This window comes from Esox lucius, chromosome 12, assembly GCF_011004845.1.
Source record: "Esox lucius isolate fEsoLuc1 chromosome 12, fEsoLuc1.pri, whole genome shotgun sequence".
Lineage (NCBI taxonomy): Eukaryota > Metazoa > Chordata > Actinopteri > Esociformes > Esocidae > Esox > Esox lucius.
The window spans coordinates 14,704,932-14,721,095 of record NC_047580.1 but is presented as its reverse complement, the minus strand read 5'-3'; the positions used below and the strand labels follow the sequence as shown (position 1 = coordinate 14,721,095).

At 45.4% G+C, this 16,164-nt stretch overlaps 1 protein-coding gene across 15 annotated transcripts in view; it reads right to left on the bottom strand.

Annotated features, from left to right (window-relative positions):
* Positions 1-38: 38 nt before the first annotated feature.
* Positions 39-16,164, bottom strand: part of prdm16 (PR domain containing 16) — a 200,973-nt gene continuing 184,847 nt past the window's right edge. For 10 of the 15 annotated variants that reach the window (XM_029124107.2, XM_029124109.2, XM_029124112.2 and 7 more), the window contains 7 exons: positions 14,532-14,743; positions 14,346-14,423; positions 10,889-11,058; positions 9,853-10,024; positions 5,861-6,133; positions 3,984-4,167; positions 39-3,517 (listed from right to left, as the gene is read on the bottom strand). In XM_029124107.2, the coding sequence (XP_028979940.2) occupies positions 3,383-3,517; positions 3,984-4,167; positions 5,861-6,133; positions 9,853-10,024; positions 10,889-11,058; positions 14,346-14,423; positions 14,532-14,743 (1,224 nt within the window). In that variant the 3' untranslated portion in view covers positions 39-3,382. The remainder of the gene's footprint in view (positions 3,518-3,983; positions 4,168-5,860; positions 6,134-9,852; positions 10,025-10,888; positions 11,059-14,345; positions 14,424-14,531; positions 14,744-16,164) is intronic. The other 5 variants (XM_029124114.2, XM_029124115.2, XM_029124120.2 and 2 more) reach the window with 2 other exon arrangements.

The following is a 16,164-nucleotide window of genomic DNA, read 5'->3' as shown; positions in this document are numbered from 1 at the left end:
GGCTCTCTGTAGGTGACAAATACAAGGGACATTTCATATAAAAAGCACACAGGTTTTATTGCATATCAATTTCATGTATAAATTCTTCATAGCATTGGAAAGATTACATTTGGTATACATTTCTATTCTACAGAATTAACATCAGAATCATATCTTTTCCATGAAATTTCTCTAAAGTACATCTTCAATAATCACAAGCATCAAAAGAACTGCTATTTCAGAATTGTTCAATATTATTCTACAATCCTTTCATTTTTTTCATTACATCTCTCTCCCACAAGCTTTTTTGTATTCATTTAAGAACCACCTGCCCAATACATCTGTAAGGACTTGAAGTCAAACACTAACCTAACCACATGTACAATAAGTGCATCTACGGATTCATTATTTTTTATTTCATTTTTTAATTTAAGATACACATTTCACAAATGGACATCATTATGACTGCTAAACACGTCATGCACAATATCTTTTTAATAAACATAACAGAGGTGATACAACTCAGATTCAATGAAACGAGCACCATCCATTTAAACCCATTTTTTTTTTCATCGAATTTTTCAGACATATGCAACATTGCTTTTTAAAATACTATACAGTTAAAAAGAAACCATATTATATTTATTTTTTTAATTTTTACTGTAACAGTGGGGAAAGAACAGCGACCTTATTCTGAAGTTATCAGTGTGTGACCATTTGCCAGATTCTTTCAAATGCTGGCAATGACTTCAATGTGGATTCATACTTCTACAACTGACAGCGCACACTTATTACAGTAGTACATGACATGAATTACTCCATATATAGTATACCTAAATATTTAGTAACCCCAGTCTCTGCATTTAATAGTAATGTATTGCAAAACAATGTGTTAACTGTGGATTCCCATTAGTAGTGTGACAGAGAACTCTGTCACCGTTGTCGTCGGATGGGAAATAATTGAGCCAACCTAGTATTCACCCTGCCACCTGCTGACAAAAAAAAAACATTACAGTGCTTCAGTTGTAGATTTTTTTTTTCCAAGGTCATCATTGTTTTAAGTGAGAGTTGATCATCCACTCCAAGTGAGGCCAGTCAGGTTTACTCCTATTAACTCTTTAGTGACAGAGACCCAATGCCCGTACAGTTTGATGTTTTGGACCCATGCGTTAAAGTGCTGGTCTGAACCTACCCTGCCCAGTCCTGAAAGTCTTAATTCACATGTCCAGCATGAAAGTCCCAACCATTGCAACTTACAGTGCCATGAAATGAAACCCCCAGCACATCATTAAGAGCCAACTCTACCATTGTCTACAGTTTGGAATGAGTTTCCATAAATGAGAAGATGACCGGAGAAAATCACCTTAGGCTGACAATGGAATTATCAGAGTGTTTGCAAATATGAATTAAAAGTGAATAGAAGTCTTTGAACGTTAATGTTACACATATGTCATCTTTCTCTCCAAACCAGCAGACCTCGCCAGTTTGATTTCATTCCTGGTTTGTTGGTTTGATGGTGTGCAACGTTTGCCTATATCCTGGTACAATAAATGCATTGTGCTGGGTTTTACAACGTCTTTCAGACAATTCACCCATCTTAGATACATAGCTCGAACAAGGGCAAAACCATTAAGCTGAGTGCTATGTCTCTAATAATACATTTACTTTTTCTCAGGGTTAAAAACATTTTGACTGTGGAAACACTTAAGTCAACATAAGATAGAGAACCCGTAGGTTACTTCAACTGGAAATATGAAGTTGAACCCTATCTGACAAACCATGTCTATTTTTATATATAACACAGGATTCTGATGTACATCTGAATCTGCATGTTCATATTAATAAAAGAATGCTCTTACAAAATGAAACCAATGAAGCAGAATCTGTGCACCGATAAACTGATTGAGTTAATATGCTAATATAATTTATTCTAAAGTAAAAGTGATTTGCTTAAACCTCTGATCAACAACAGGATAACGATACAATGCCCAGGCATTCTAATCACCAGACCATAATAGCAAAGGAAAAGACTTCCACCATCTTGACCACAAAACAATCAGCATATTGGTTGAAATGGAGAAAAAAAAACTATCATCACGCTAGACACAACATTGCAAACATGATCTAAAAAATCTAGAACTACCATGTAACTATAAATAAAAACAGCGGATCTCATGGTTTCTTTCCAATTTGGCACACTGGTCTTTAAAAAAAAAATAACATTGCGCTTCGATTCAACTCAATTCCTTCAGCAATGTGTAAAAGAGGGATAAAAAGTATGATTCTGTTTCATTTGTCACTTGTCTCAAATTGTGACAAAAAATGAACCAAAAATAAATAGATTTCACACAGTCTTTAAATGAAATATATAAGAAGGTTATAACAACTATGACAGCAACGAAAACCCCTTGAAAAAGAAATGATTGTCAGAGAACAAAACCTTCTCTATGGGTCATTTGGCACATACCACTCTTACTATGAACGTCCAGGTTATTTTATACATCATACAACAATATCATACAATTTTGGTCCTTCACTAAATAATTATATTAACATTTGAGCACGGAGGTGCCTAAAAAGAGACAACACTGTTTCTCAGCGAAGAGCAAAAAAACTAAATGGAAGTTAACAAATGAGCAAACAAGGGTACATTTAACCTCTTGTTCACCAGAAAACTTTTGAGAAGTCTAGACTTTGCCCTTTGCAATGCGCATTCTATATTGGGGATGAGTAATTCTCCATATCATTGCCATTCAAAATCGAGCTAGAAGCATCATTGTCCTTCACTTTCTTTATAAACAAAAGCCAGAGTGACGTTTCCTGCTGTAACATTTAGCATTGTGGTATTACTGATCTGAAAGGAGTAAAGAGAATGATTAGCATAAGATATGATGAGAAGGGGTGGACATGCAATGTTCCAGACCAACTGTTACTATCTGTTGCTATTGTGTTGAATATGGTCAATTTCTGCTCTCCTAGGGATGCATTGACGCACTCAAATATGTAACCAAGGGGGCTGGGACGAAGTGGGTGGGCTTTGTAGACTGACTGGAGTTTTGGTTGGTCCTTCACCGTCCTTCACTGGGATGTCTTTCACCCGCTCCAGGGGCAGAGTGTTACTACCTCGATCTCCGCCTGCGAGTGTCTGTTGTTCAGGGCCCCTTATACACTCTCACAAACTAACATGGGTGTGGATGACTGAATGCACGCAAGTGAACGCACAGATAAAAACACACAGACACTGAGGGGCAGGAGCCACGAGCTGCCTCTCTTCTCAGGCAAAGGGGGGCGTGGTGGGGGGTGTGTGATGTAGAGTTCTCCCTCTTTCTCTTTCTGTCACTGGTCCGTTCTTCTTTTCTCTGTGATACTGCACTGGCCTCCTCCTCCGGACTCTCTCTCTCTCCTAGATGTGGTTGAGGGGGTGAAAGCTGCTTGTCTCGGATGGGCCCCCTCCCATGCTCAGCCAGGCATCCAGTGAGTTCTGGGAGGACGCGTGCAAAGGGTTGTTCTCCGACAGAGACAGCATCATTGCATAAGCCTGGAGGACACAGAGAAACCAGAAACCCAAATTGGTCAGAAACCATTCAGTGAGCATCCACATTCATTGTCAGCACACTGACTCGTAACTGTTATTATAAAGAAAAGAGATGTCATTTTAACCACTGCAACATCTGATCGTGCAAGAGGTCAAAGGTGAGAGAGCAGTGTGATGCAGCTGATTGGACAGTAGTTAGATGTTCAGCGAATGGGAGTGTTAATAACTTGGGTAGTAGGTAAGTTAAGCGTGGGGAGAGCAAATCAACGAGAAGAATACTGACTATTCACCGACTCATCCAAAGGCTACAAGCAGCCCCACTGAACAACATCGAACACAATGAATGAACTCAGTCCACTGCAAGCTTTTAGACCGACCTCCAAAATGATTTGCCAATTCCTTCCGCCATCCTTCTCTGTCTCACTGTCTCTCTTTCTCCCTCCATCTATTTCTTAGGGAGTCCACCTACCTGGGTTTTAGCCTGCCTGTACAGAGACTCTTTCAGGGCCTCCGACTCGAGGGAGGCGCTGTTAAAAATGTCTTTAACGTCAAAGGGGGGCTCCTCGCCACCGCTGGCCTTATGCAGTTCCAGGCCTTTGGGAAAGCTGGGCAGGGCCTCCAGGTCTAACAGGCCAGCATCCTCCTCAATACACCTGCAGCAGCACCGGGGGGGGGTGGAGGAAAAAGGTGAAGCAGGGAGAGATGAGGAAGGAGCAGGGGAGAGGAAGAAGGTGAAGCGGGGAGGGAGATGGGAGGAGGAAGGAAGCGCAGGGAGGGAGGAGGAGCAGGTTTAAGAGGAGGAAGGAGGAGCAGGGAGGGAGGAGGTTTTCCTCAGTTAGCCCAACCAATACTGTCTTGTGAGTGGCTGGATGGACGTCTGACGGTGCATGCATGGACGAACGGATGGAGACGGACGGACAGGACAGGTGGTGTGGAGGGCGAATGGCAAGATAGAGGACCACTAACGGACGTACACACATGTACTTCCTGGCAGTGGGATTAACACTGAGAACCCTGCATGCCTGACTGAAAGTATGGACATTATGAGTTCATGGCCCGCCTTAGTACACTGAGAGGGAAAGCCGGTGGGAAACTATCTATGCTGTATGGAAACATGACATGTACAGTGACAGACAGACGTGTAATGGGAGTGTGACAGTTCTGTCTATCCACACACTATCTATTCCAGCACTCTATCTACCCCAACACTCTATCTATCCTAACGCTCTGTCTATCCCAACCCTATCCCAACATTCTATCAATCCCAATGCTCTGTCTATCCCAAGACTATCTATCCCAATGCTCTATCTATCCCAACATTATCTATGCCAACATTATCTATACTAACGCTCTAACCCAGCACTATCAATCCCAATGCTCTATCTATCCCAATGCTCTTTCTATCCCAATGCTCTATCCATCCCAACACATTATCTATCCCAGAATTCGATCTACCTCAACACTCTATCCATCCCAACGCTCTATCTATTCCAACACTCTATCTATCCAAACACTCAAGCTATACCAACGCTCTATCTATCCCAACACTATCTATACCAACACTTTATCAATCCCAGAATTCGAGCTCTCAACACTCTACCTTTCCCAATGCTCTATCCAACCCAATGCTCTATATATCCCAATATTATCTATCCCACAGTCTATCTATCCCAACACTCTATCTATCCCAACACAATCTATCCCAATACGATATGCCAACATTGTCTTTTATGGACCATGCAGTTTAAGGATTGCATATATTAGTCTTGTTAGTTCCAAGAGAAAGAGACAGAATTGTTGTGTGATTGGGTTGAGTGGTCTGATGTGGTTGTCTATAGTTGTGACTGGGTGGAGTGGTCTGCTGTAGTTGTCTATAGGTTTGACTGGGTGGAGTGGTCTGCTGTAGTTGTCTGTAGTTGTGACTGGGTGGTGTGGTCTGCTGTAGTTGTGACTGGGTGGTGTGGTCTGCTGTAGTTGTCTGTAGTTGTGACTGGGTGGAGTGGTCTGCTGTAGTTGTCTGTAGTTGTGACTGGGTGGTGTGGTCTGCTGTAGTTGTCTGTAGTTGTGACTGGGTGGTGTGGTCTGCTGTAGTTGTCTGTAGTTGTGACTGGGTGGTGTGGTCTGCTGTAGTTGTCTGTAGTTGTGACTGGGTGGTGTGGTCTGCTGTAGTTGTCTGTAGTTGTGACTGGGTGGTGTGGTCTGCTGTAGTTGTCTGTAGTTGTGACTGGGTGGTGTGGTCTGCTGTAGTTGTCTGTAGTTGTGACTGGGTGGTGTGGTCTGCTGTAGTTGTCTGTAGTTGTGACTGGGTGGTGTGGTCTGCTGTAGTTGTCTGTAGACAGGACATACCTGCGGGTGTGATCATAGTTCAAAGCCAGCGGTGTGGACTCCTCCTCTTCCTCCGCTTCCTCCTCCTCCTCTTCATCATCGTAAGCCCCTGGTGTAACCATAGTGACTGGGGAGGGGGATTCAGGTGCCTCGTCCTGAGACTTCTCCGTCAGGCTGCCTTCCTCTTCTTCTTCCTCGTCTGCCTCCTCCTCCTCTTCCTCCAGACCCTGGGCCGCCATCTTGGAGTTAGACAAGGTCTGGCTCAATGGGCGCTCCTCCTCTGCAAGCTCTGACCTGCAACCATGACAACCTTAAGGTCAAGCTCTGACCTGCAACCATGACAACATTAAGATCAAGCTCTGACCTGCAACAATGTGTACCTTAAGGTCAAGCTCTGACCTGCAACCATGACAACCTTAAGGTCAAGCTCTGACCTGCAACCATATGTACCTTAAGGTCAAGCTCTGATCTGCAACAATGTGCACCTTAAGGTCAAGCTCTGACCTGCAACAATGTGTACCTTCAGGTCAAGCTCTGACCTGCAACAATGTGTACCTTAAGGTCAAGCTCTGACCTGCAACAATGTCTACCTTAAGGTCAAGCTCTGACCTGCAACAATGTGTACCTTAAGGTCAAGATCTGACCTGCAACAATGTGTACCTTAAGGTCAAGATCTGACCTGCAACAATGTCTACCTTAAGGTCAAGATCTGACCTGCAACAATGTCTACCTTAAGGTCAAGATCTGACCTGCAACAATGTCTACCTTAAGGTCAAGCTCTGACCTGCAACAAAGAGAACTTCGAGGTCAGTCGCTGTATGTTACATTTATTTTGTGCTTCATTAATGGTTAAAAAATATATATTAATTTCTCTATGAAAAAAATCTGTCCTAATGAAAATGTCAAACTGGAACCTTTTGTATATAATATGTGGAGAAACATTGCAGGATGTATCCCAGAAATCAAATCTCAAGTGTTTTATCACCTGACCTTCTTCCCTTACTGCTCTAGTGGAGTAGCCAGATGAGCCCAGATGAAGGGGCCTCCGCTTTCCTCATAATGAATCTTCTGGCCCACTGCCCTGACTCCCTCTATGCCTGTCTATCTGCATTTGTCTGTCTGTCTGCCTATCTGTCAATAGGCCATGAGTCATACTTTTTGCAGAGCCATAACTAAGCTGCCAGGAGCATCGCTGACAGCGAACAGAACCGTGCTCCCTCTATCCAACCAAACAAACATGCGTGTCGACAATTGCCGAGAACCATTTCAAAGGGGAAACAGAGCTGAATGATTAATTGGCTAATTCCTGAGAAGCATACTGGGCAAGAGGGCCCCTCTAACGGACTCGGCTGGGTCCTGATTATAGAGTCTGTGTGTCAGTGTGTGTGTGTGTGTCAGTGTGTGTGTGTGTCAGTGTGTGTGTATTAGGTGCATGTGTGGGTGAGCAGGTTTTAGTTTTCAAAACTTATTTTCACCAGGTAAATATGCTAAGAACACATTCTTATTCACAACAATGAAATGCGAGAAATGAGTGTTAACTGTGTTGCTCAGGGACAGAACCAGAGGATTTTTCACCACATCCTCATGATCAGAACCGGCAAACTTTGGTAAACTGGCCAAATGCTCTTGACTACTGCCTCCCCAGGAGAAGCTGTGCCGGGGGGGCAGTGAATGCTATGTAAACAGACTATCAGCACTGCAGCTTTTGCAACCTGCCGCATTCACATTTTCCAGCCCTCCTGTCTTTGCTGCTCCATGCCTCGTGATCTCATTTCCTCAGGGGGAACGCGTTTACCTTCAATGGAGCTGGTGCCACCGAGTGGGGGGGGGGGGGGGGGGGCAGACGGACATTTATCAAACCAGACGAGGTGCCTTCAAGGAGCAAGAGGGACAGAGGGGCACGCGGGGGGGATTGGGTCTCACATAGTGGGGGAGCGTGGGGGTTCTCTTCTTTCAATTTAGATTAAATGTCCTATAATCACGTTGGTGAGGGCTGTGGGGGGGTGGGTAAAGAGACAAGCGTGGCTCTGACACGGGGCCCTGCGTTTTGTCACTTGGTCTAAACACGTCAACCCTGTGTTTGGGTTAGGGGCTGGGGGGAAGTTGGGGTGCTCCATCAGTTGCATCTCGCAGATAAATTCCTCAACCGGAGGCACATTTTCCCAAACCTCTAACCCCAACCTAACTCTAACCTCAATACCAATCTCCTATACCTGTACAAACCTCTAACCCCAACCTAACTCTAACCTCAATACCAATCTCCTATACCTGTACATACCTCTAACCCTAACCCCAAACCCTACAGCTAACCTATGAGAATACAAAAGCAACGTCTAGTGTCTCCATCATGTCCCTAGCTCCCAGGCTGGAGAGTGTCCAGATGACTGGACCTCACACATATTGTGTGTGTGTGTGTGTGTGTGTGCATGAGCATGAGTGTCTCTGTGCCTTTATGTGAACATGTGTGTGACTGCGACAGACAGAAAGCAGAGCAGCTATTTTGAATTACAGATATTAAAATGCAAGGCTTCCTTGTTCTGGACGGTTCTGCACTATTGATCCCAGATGGCAGAGAGACTGAATTACCTCTGAGCTCTGTTGGCTTTTATGTATCATGTCTACTGACCAAGGAAGGAGGGAGAGACAGAAAACAAAGTTAGAGACAGAAAAGCAGATATAAAGAAAAAAAGACAGGGAGAAAAGGACAAATAGATAGGGAGTGATCCAAAAAGCAATCAGTCGTGGTTTGCCTCAAGGAGGAATTATTGCATGTCATTACAAAAATCTAACATGTCTGACTGGGGGATATTAGAGAAGACGGATCACATATTTTCCCCGACACGTCTGTCAGTGCTTGTAGACGTCCCCCAACATCACCCAACACTGTCTTGGAACCCGGGTCGTATTCAGCACGAACTCAACAGAAGAAAACTGAAGTACACAGATGAGGACTTTCTGGTCTAAACACTTGATTTCAATTTCCGTTGCAAAAGATTTTGCTGCAGTGTGCAATAATGAACATGACTCCACTAAGCACTAGATTGAGCCTCTGGATCTACATGAAATTACAAGGCTATAAACAAGTCAAAAAATGTAGATGCGACAAGAGAATGAGCCAGAACATACACTGTTGGCCCCGGTTGAAGTGGAACCACCAGGGAGGTTGCTATCAGTTGAGATAAAATGAGTGGCTGAGAAATATCAGTGGATTAGAGTCTATTAAGCCTGTTGAAGCTAACCTCAACCACTAGGTGGCAGAGAATGTATAGTTTAAACATTTTTCATGGCATCCCAAACATGTGCTTTCTTGGTGTGAGCTATTGCCTTTATGTTTAATTTATTTTAAATATTATTACATCGATTTGTAATAATATTAAATTATGAAGGAAGTAAGGTTTGAAATTCATAAAGGAAGATCAGCCAGTTGTGTATATTCTCTGCAAAAGGGGCATTATCATTGATGGTCTTCCTCTCCCAGTTTAAATGACGGCCTGGTCCTGTTCACCATGTTCTAAGACGTTCAGAATAATTTGCAATACCCACAGGTGTTCCTGAAAATCTTCTCAAGAATGTTAGATATTGAATAATTAGAGCCAGATTTGCTGAAAGAAAACAGAAAACCGTGAAAAGCGTTCAACTTTCGCAGCTACCCGAGTCAGCTTGCTTAACCCCGGTTCGATGTGGGTTTGATGTACTGTAAGCTCGATGTAAGTGCAGTTTTTTACTCCAGTATCTCTCGAGACCGCCTTTTCAAATCAAGTGACCCATAGTTTGTGAAACGCTGCCATATATCCACATCTGGTTTGGTAATACGAGGTGATTCAGTGAACCATACTCATGAAACGACCAGTCATTTCCCAGTCATTGATGAGTAACTTTGAAGACTCCCAGAGCTAATGCATTTGGTTTAGCTCTGCCGGCTAACACAGTCTTGTGGGACGGATGAGACCAGTATTCAAATCAGTCGGTGTATGTTATTTTATGTTTATTTAGTGCACATATGTGTTCCTTACCTCTTGTCTGTGGAGCTGGAAGCCTGGTTCAGCTCGCTGTTAGAAATGAAGTTGCGGATTTCCGAGAAGTACGAGTCTTCCTTCTCGTCTAAAAGTGCATGATTGTCTGGCTCGGAGTTGGGAGAGGAAATGTTGGTTCCTAGGTTGGAGAGGATCCCAGAGTGTTGACTTACTGTAAGCAGGATATACACACACACACACATACATACACACACACACACACACACACACACACAGTCAGTTATGGAACATTTAGCTACTGTAAAATCAACAGCAGAATAGGGGACTATTCTTTACACTGACACACTTCAACTATCAAGTTCAACTAAGTGGATCTTGTGGTTACAGTCCAATCCCTTCAACTAGGCTGATCTAGGGTTAGAGTCTAATGTACGTCAACTAGGCTGATCTAGGGTTAGAGTCTAATGTACGTCAACTAGGCTGATCTAGGGTTAGAGTCTAATGTACGTCAACAAAACTGATCTGGTGTTAGAGTGTAATGTCTGTCAACTAGGCTGATCTAGGGTTGGAGTGTAATGTCTGTCAACTAGGCTGATCTAGGGTTGGTGTGTAATGTCCGTCAACTAGGCTGATCTAGGGTTGGAGTGTAATGTCCGTCAACTAGACTGATCTAGGGTTGGAGTGTAATGTCCGTCAACTAGGCTGATCTAGGGTTGGAGTGTAATGTCCGTCAACTAGGCTGATCTAGGGTTGGAGTGTAATTTCCGTCAACTAGGCTGATCTAGGGTTGGAGTGTAATGTCCGTCAACTAGGCTGATCTAGGGTTGGAGTGTAATGTCTGTCAACTAGGCTGATCTAGGGTTGGAGTGTAATGTCTGTCAACTAGGCTGATCTAGGGTTGGAGTATAATGTCTGTCAACTAGGCTGATCTAGGGTTGGAGTGTAATGTCTGTCAACTAGGCTGATCTAGGGTTGGAGTGTAATGTCTGTCAACTAGGCTGATCTAGGGTTGGAGTGTAATGTCTGTTAACTAGGCTGACCTGGGAGTGTAATAGGTGAATAGAGGGATACCCACCAGGTATGTTCTCGTGCTCGTGCTTCTTGAGGTGGCGGTCCAGGTTGGTCTGCTGGCCGAAGCAGCGGTTACACAGGTGACATTTGAAGGGCTTCTCCTTGTTGTGGATGTTACGAACGTGCCGCTGGAGGTTGGAGGAGATGCTGAACGAGCGATCACAGTATTTACATCTGAGGAGGAGAGGAACATGTTATTACACATGTTTCTGGATATTTGTTTGAGTAATATAATGAAGGATGTGAGTTCCCAGTGTTATATCTAACTGAACTGAAAGAAAAAAGATACGCAGACAGACATAGAGGAAAAAAAAGGAGCAGGAGAAGGAAGCAGAAAATGACAGGTGAGGTCCAGTAAGGACAGAACAGACAGGGAGGAGCAGGGAGAGAGTGAAGGAGTAGAGGTAGAGAGAGACAGGGAGAGAGTGAAGGAGCAGAGGTAGAGAGACAGGGAGAGTGAAGGAGTAGAGGTAGAGAGAGTGAAGGAGTAGAGGTAGAGAGAGAGAGGGAGAGAGTGAAGGAGTAGAGGTAGAGAGACAGGGAGAGTGAAGGAGTAGAGGTAGAGAGAGAGAGGGAGAGAGTGAAGGAGTAGAGGTAGAGAGACAGGGAGAGAGTGAAGGAGTAGAGGTAGAGAGACAGGGAGAGTGAAGGAGTAGAGGTAGAGAGACAGGGAGAGAGTGAAGTAGTAGAGGTAGAGAGACAGGGAGAGAGTGAAGGAGTAGAGGTAGAGAGACAGGGAGAGTGAAGGAGTAGAGGTAGAGAGACAGGGAGAGAGTGAAGGAGTAGAGGTAGAGAGACAGGGAGAGAGTGAAGGAGTAGAGGTAGAGAGAGACAGGGAGAGAGTGAAGGAGTAGAGGTAGAGAAGTGGTCTAAATGAGTGGACTGTTTCACTGTGTAAACAACACTAATGACCTCAGTCTAAACACTGCGGGCAACATGACTGTTCATCTACAAGCAGCCTTTCTACATGGACACATTTGTCACTGCGGCTCTGACACACACACACACACACTCTGACACACAGACCGACACACAAACAAACTCTGACACACACACACTCTAACACACACACACACAAAAACAATGACATACCCACTGACATACAGACACACACACAAACTCTGACACACACACACACACTGACACAGACCCAAACACACTCTTCAACACACACACACTCTGACACACACACACATCCACACACACTGACACAGACACACACTCTGACACACTCTGTGAGTTTTTGTGCGTGTAAGTATGTGTGTGCATCAATTAATTTGGCACAAAGAAGTAGACAGCAAATTGGGAGGACACTATTTGGCAGCCTGGATGCAACCTGAGCAGGTCCATGTTGACTGTGCACCAGTCACACTTGCACTCTAGGGGAAATGTGGACAATCTGGCAACCGGGGTTGGCATGGCAACCAGAGAAACAAACAAGCAGGTAGGAATGTGGTCCTGATTTTAAGTTGGGCTGGGCCAAATAATGTTGTCTCGACCATCGCGGGAGAAATTGCAACGAATGAGACACAAGACGTCACTGTCAAAGCCACACACAGCAGCTTCACTACAGGTTCACTCACAGTGTTACAGAAGCCACAGGACCCAGCTGCCCAAGTCTACAGGTTCACTCACAGTATTACAGAAGTCACAGGACCCAAACTGCGGAGACGTACAGCATCCCTTAAGAACGCTCTGCATAATGCAGAAATGTGCACATTTTTCCGGTAACTCATCACATATCGCTGAATCTACCATTAAGGGAGGATTTCGGGGGAAAACCTTTGAGCGAAACATCTAGGGTCAGAAAACACGTCCAGTTTAGTGGATCAAGGTTTTTCTGGTACCGGACCGTTTCTGCCCCAGAGTAAATGGTGTGTCATACATATATACTGTACATACTGTACCATAAATACATTACACATGCCTGGCCCAAGACTCCCTGCTGCCCTCGTCCATCCAGTATCATCCAGAGTACATATATTTGCCAAAAATAACCAGTGACCATGTCTTTTGAAAACCCCACAGCCCCTTAGTTGGGTGGGCAGTGAGTGTGTATTTGTGTGTGTGCACCTGCGGCCTACGAACATAACCATTTCGAAGCTTGCTCACCTCCAGACCCAGAGAGTCACACTTCACAACTCACGGTCGAGCACGCAACCTAATTCACATTTCTCTCTCCTTTTTTTGTCAATTTATTTTTAACGTGTCCGAAAGGGGACATTAAATGACTTAATCATCTTAAAAGGACTTTTTCTCCGCCATTCCAAGAGTTACAAGGGGCCTGCACATTACCAGCTGAATGGGGTCTTTCACTGGTCAGCTCTAAAGTGGTGCCAATTTTGGAGCAGAAAACCGCTGTCCGATAGGATCTCAGGCAGGCAAATGGCCCTATGACAATGAAGCATGAAGGCCTCGGCTGAGAGGCTGAGTTCATCTCTCTCCTTTCCCTCTCTCCCTCGCTGTCGCTCTCTCTGAAAGTGGCAGAGATCATTATGCCTGCTATTTGTCAGGGTAAATTGTTTCTAAATGAGCTAATCAGTAGATTGTTTGGACTGGGCCCGGGAACTTGGTCCCCCAAGACTATCTCTCTCTCTGTCTGCAGATTGTGCTCAGGAGAGTTGGCACTACAGCTCAACAGAGGACAAAGTGCTCCACTATCGCTCTGTGCCCGCGGGTCAACCAAGTTCCAAATACTAGGAGGTCCATTTAGGAGGAGATTGCAGGTTCCCTTGGAAAGTAGAACCGCTTTGTTATCGCCGTCACTCTGCCACTTGCTGTCAATATGTTCTCCAACCATTGTTTACAAGGTGCCCAGATGGAGACAGAGAGAGATCAAGAAACAGACCTGGAGATAGAGAGGAGAGAGATTCAGCAGATAGGGGAGAGACTTGTGAGATGGAGGAGAGGAATAGAGAAGGAGAGAGATTCAGCAGATAGGGGAGAGACTTGTGAGAGGGAGGAGAGGGAGGAGAAGGAGAGAGAAGGAGAGAGATGGAGAGGCTGGGCAGGAGCCAAATGACTGATAATTAACTGGTCTCTATAAACAGAGGCCTGGTCTCTCCAGGGCACCATTACAAGCTGACATTGTCCAGGACCACCTCTACACCCGCCCCCCCCCCCCTCGTGTCCCACCCACTCCAACATCTGGGCAGGCTGCATCAATCTTCCTTCTTTTTCTTACATTCTCTTGCTTTTCTCGCGCTCTTCAAGTGCCAGGCGCACCACTCCTCATGTTTCCATCAGGCTCTATATATAAATATATCACTGTGCCGTGTGTGTGTGCACGCTGGGTTTTTGTTTGCCAAATGAGGAGAAACACATCCGATGGGCAGGATGTAATGCCGTCATTGGTTCATCGGGTGGGCTCTTAGCGGTTTGGAGGGATTTCTGGATCAAGGGAGGAGCGGAGAGGGAGAAGGAAGGGAAAGAGGAGATGGGGGTGGACAGGAAGGGCTTACCTGTATGGCTGCTCGCCGGTGTGTGTTCGTAAGTGCCTGGTGAGATTAGCTGACCTGGGGAAGATCTTCCCACAGTACCTGGATGGAGAGAGAGCATGGGGGGGGGGGGGGGGGTTAAATGTTGGATGTCGTTCCGTAACGTCATGCAGAAAGTTCCCGGAGCAAGACTTGCTAGCGTGAGCTTACCTGCAGGTGTAGCGCTCCTTGCCTTTGCGGAGGATGGCGTCTGAGAGGGAGGGAGGCGGCGAGCGGAAGTTGAAGAGCGGGTGGGACGAGTGCTGCAGCGAGTTTGGCGGGGCGTCCAGTTTGAGAGCACCGAAGCTCTCCAGCTTCTCCGTCATGGTCTCCATTGCTGACATCTGAGGTAAAGAAGGTGTACCACGGTAAAGATACTGAAGCTGTGGATAGGGGAAGATTTACAGTCACGTTTTAGTTACCGAAAACTGTACCTCAACATGTTGCACTGTTTTGTTCCAGACCTACACTAGGCCTTGATTTGTTGGCTGAATTGCAAAGTGTTCGCTAGTGGGATGAGCGGCTGGTAATAGGGCCAGAATAGAGGGAGGTGGGGGGTGGGGGGGGCGGAGAGGTGGAGAGCGGGATGTTGCGGAAGCTGTATATCAGAGGTCGCTCTCTTGATGGTGCTGTCGGGACTCACCTCCCTGACCTATCGCACGTTCACAGACACTCGAGGAGCCCCCCGAGACTCCTCCCCTCTCCCGGCCCAGGCAGACTTTGTTCCCAGCTACCCCCCCCACCCCCCTGCTTCTCGAGAACCCCCACTCCTTTGCAAAGCCACTGCCAACTCAATGAGCCATTGAGCGAGCACTCTGACGGGAACCATACAATATCGTTTAAAGATACCCCTCACTGATACTGCCCCCCCCCCTGCCTTGGGACAAAGGTCCAGTCTGCTATGCGCCGGGGGATTTATTTGCCAAAAACAGCTTACATCCTTCCTGGTTGGGAATACAACATGAAGAGAGACACGCTGTCTCAATTTATTTCTTCGTAGCGTCTCGCTGCCGGATGATTCGTCAGTGGACCGAATTAGCGGATGAGGAATCCCTTCCCTGTGTTTTGATAACTGGTCACATGTTGAGGCTGAATTGTGTGGACAACGGAGGCCTTGGCAGTTTTGGTGTTGGGCTTGGATTTTATCAGGTTGGCTGGAGAGACCATGTATCTTTACCCTACTATCTATCTATCGATTTGTCATTCACATCTGGCAGCAGTATATAGAGGCAAACGTTGTTGTTGTTGGACGTACATGTAGGAAAAGAATGGTTGTGTGTTTTGTGTGTGCGCATTCTTTCAATGTTTACAGATGTACTGTATGTTCAATTTGGAATTACAAAAGGATGCAGGCTGTGAAATTATGTAGTTATCCTGCTTCTACATTTACCTTTAAGTGTTGTGTATGTGTGTGGCTAAGCATATTCCTGTATGCCTAAATGTGTGAGCGCCTCGTTCAACTTGACAATTGATAGAGGGCCAAGCAGATTCCCGGGTCAGATAAAACAAGTTCCCAACAAGAGTCCCTATTCTCCCCCATTCTCCTGGACACAAACACAGGACGTCCTTGATGGACATGCTGCTATTATCTAGGCAGCCAGGGACAAGAAACCAGCCAGGAGGAAGTTATTAGCTCCCTGTGAGCTCCGAGGCCCACAGAAACAATGCCACTGAAAGGTTCAGCATTAACAAGTGTTTGAATGGTGGGATAGCTGCATGGGCTCCATTCAAAAGGTTATTATTCTTCTTATTAATAGGTAGCCGTTGCTCAGAGGCTGGGACGTTGTTGAGGTGGGCAGGGATC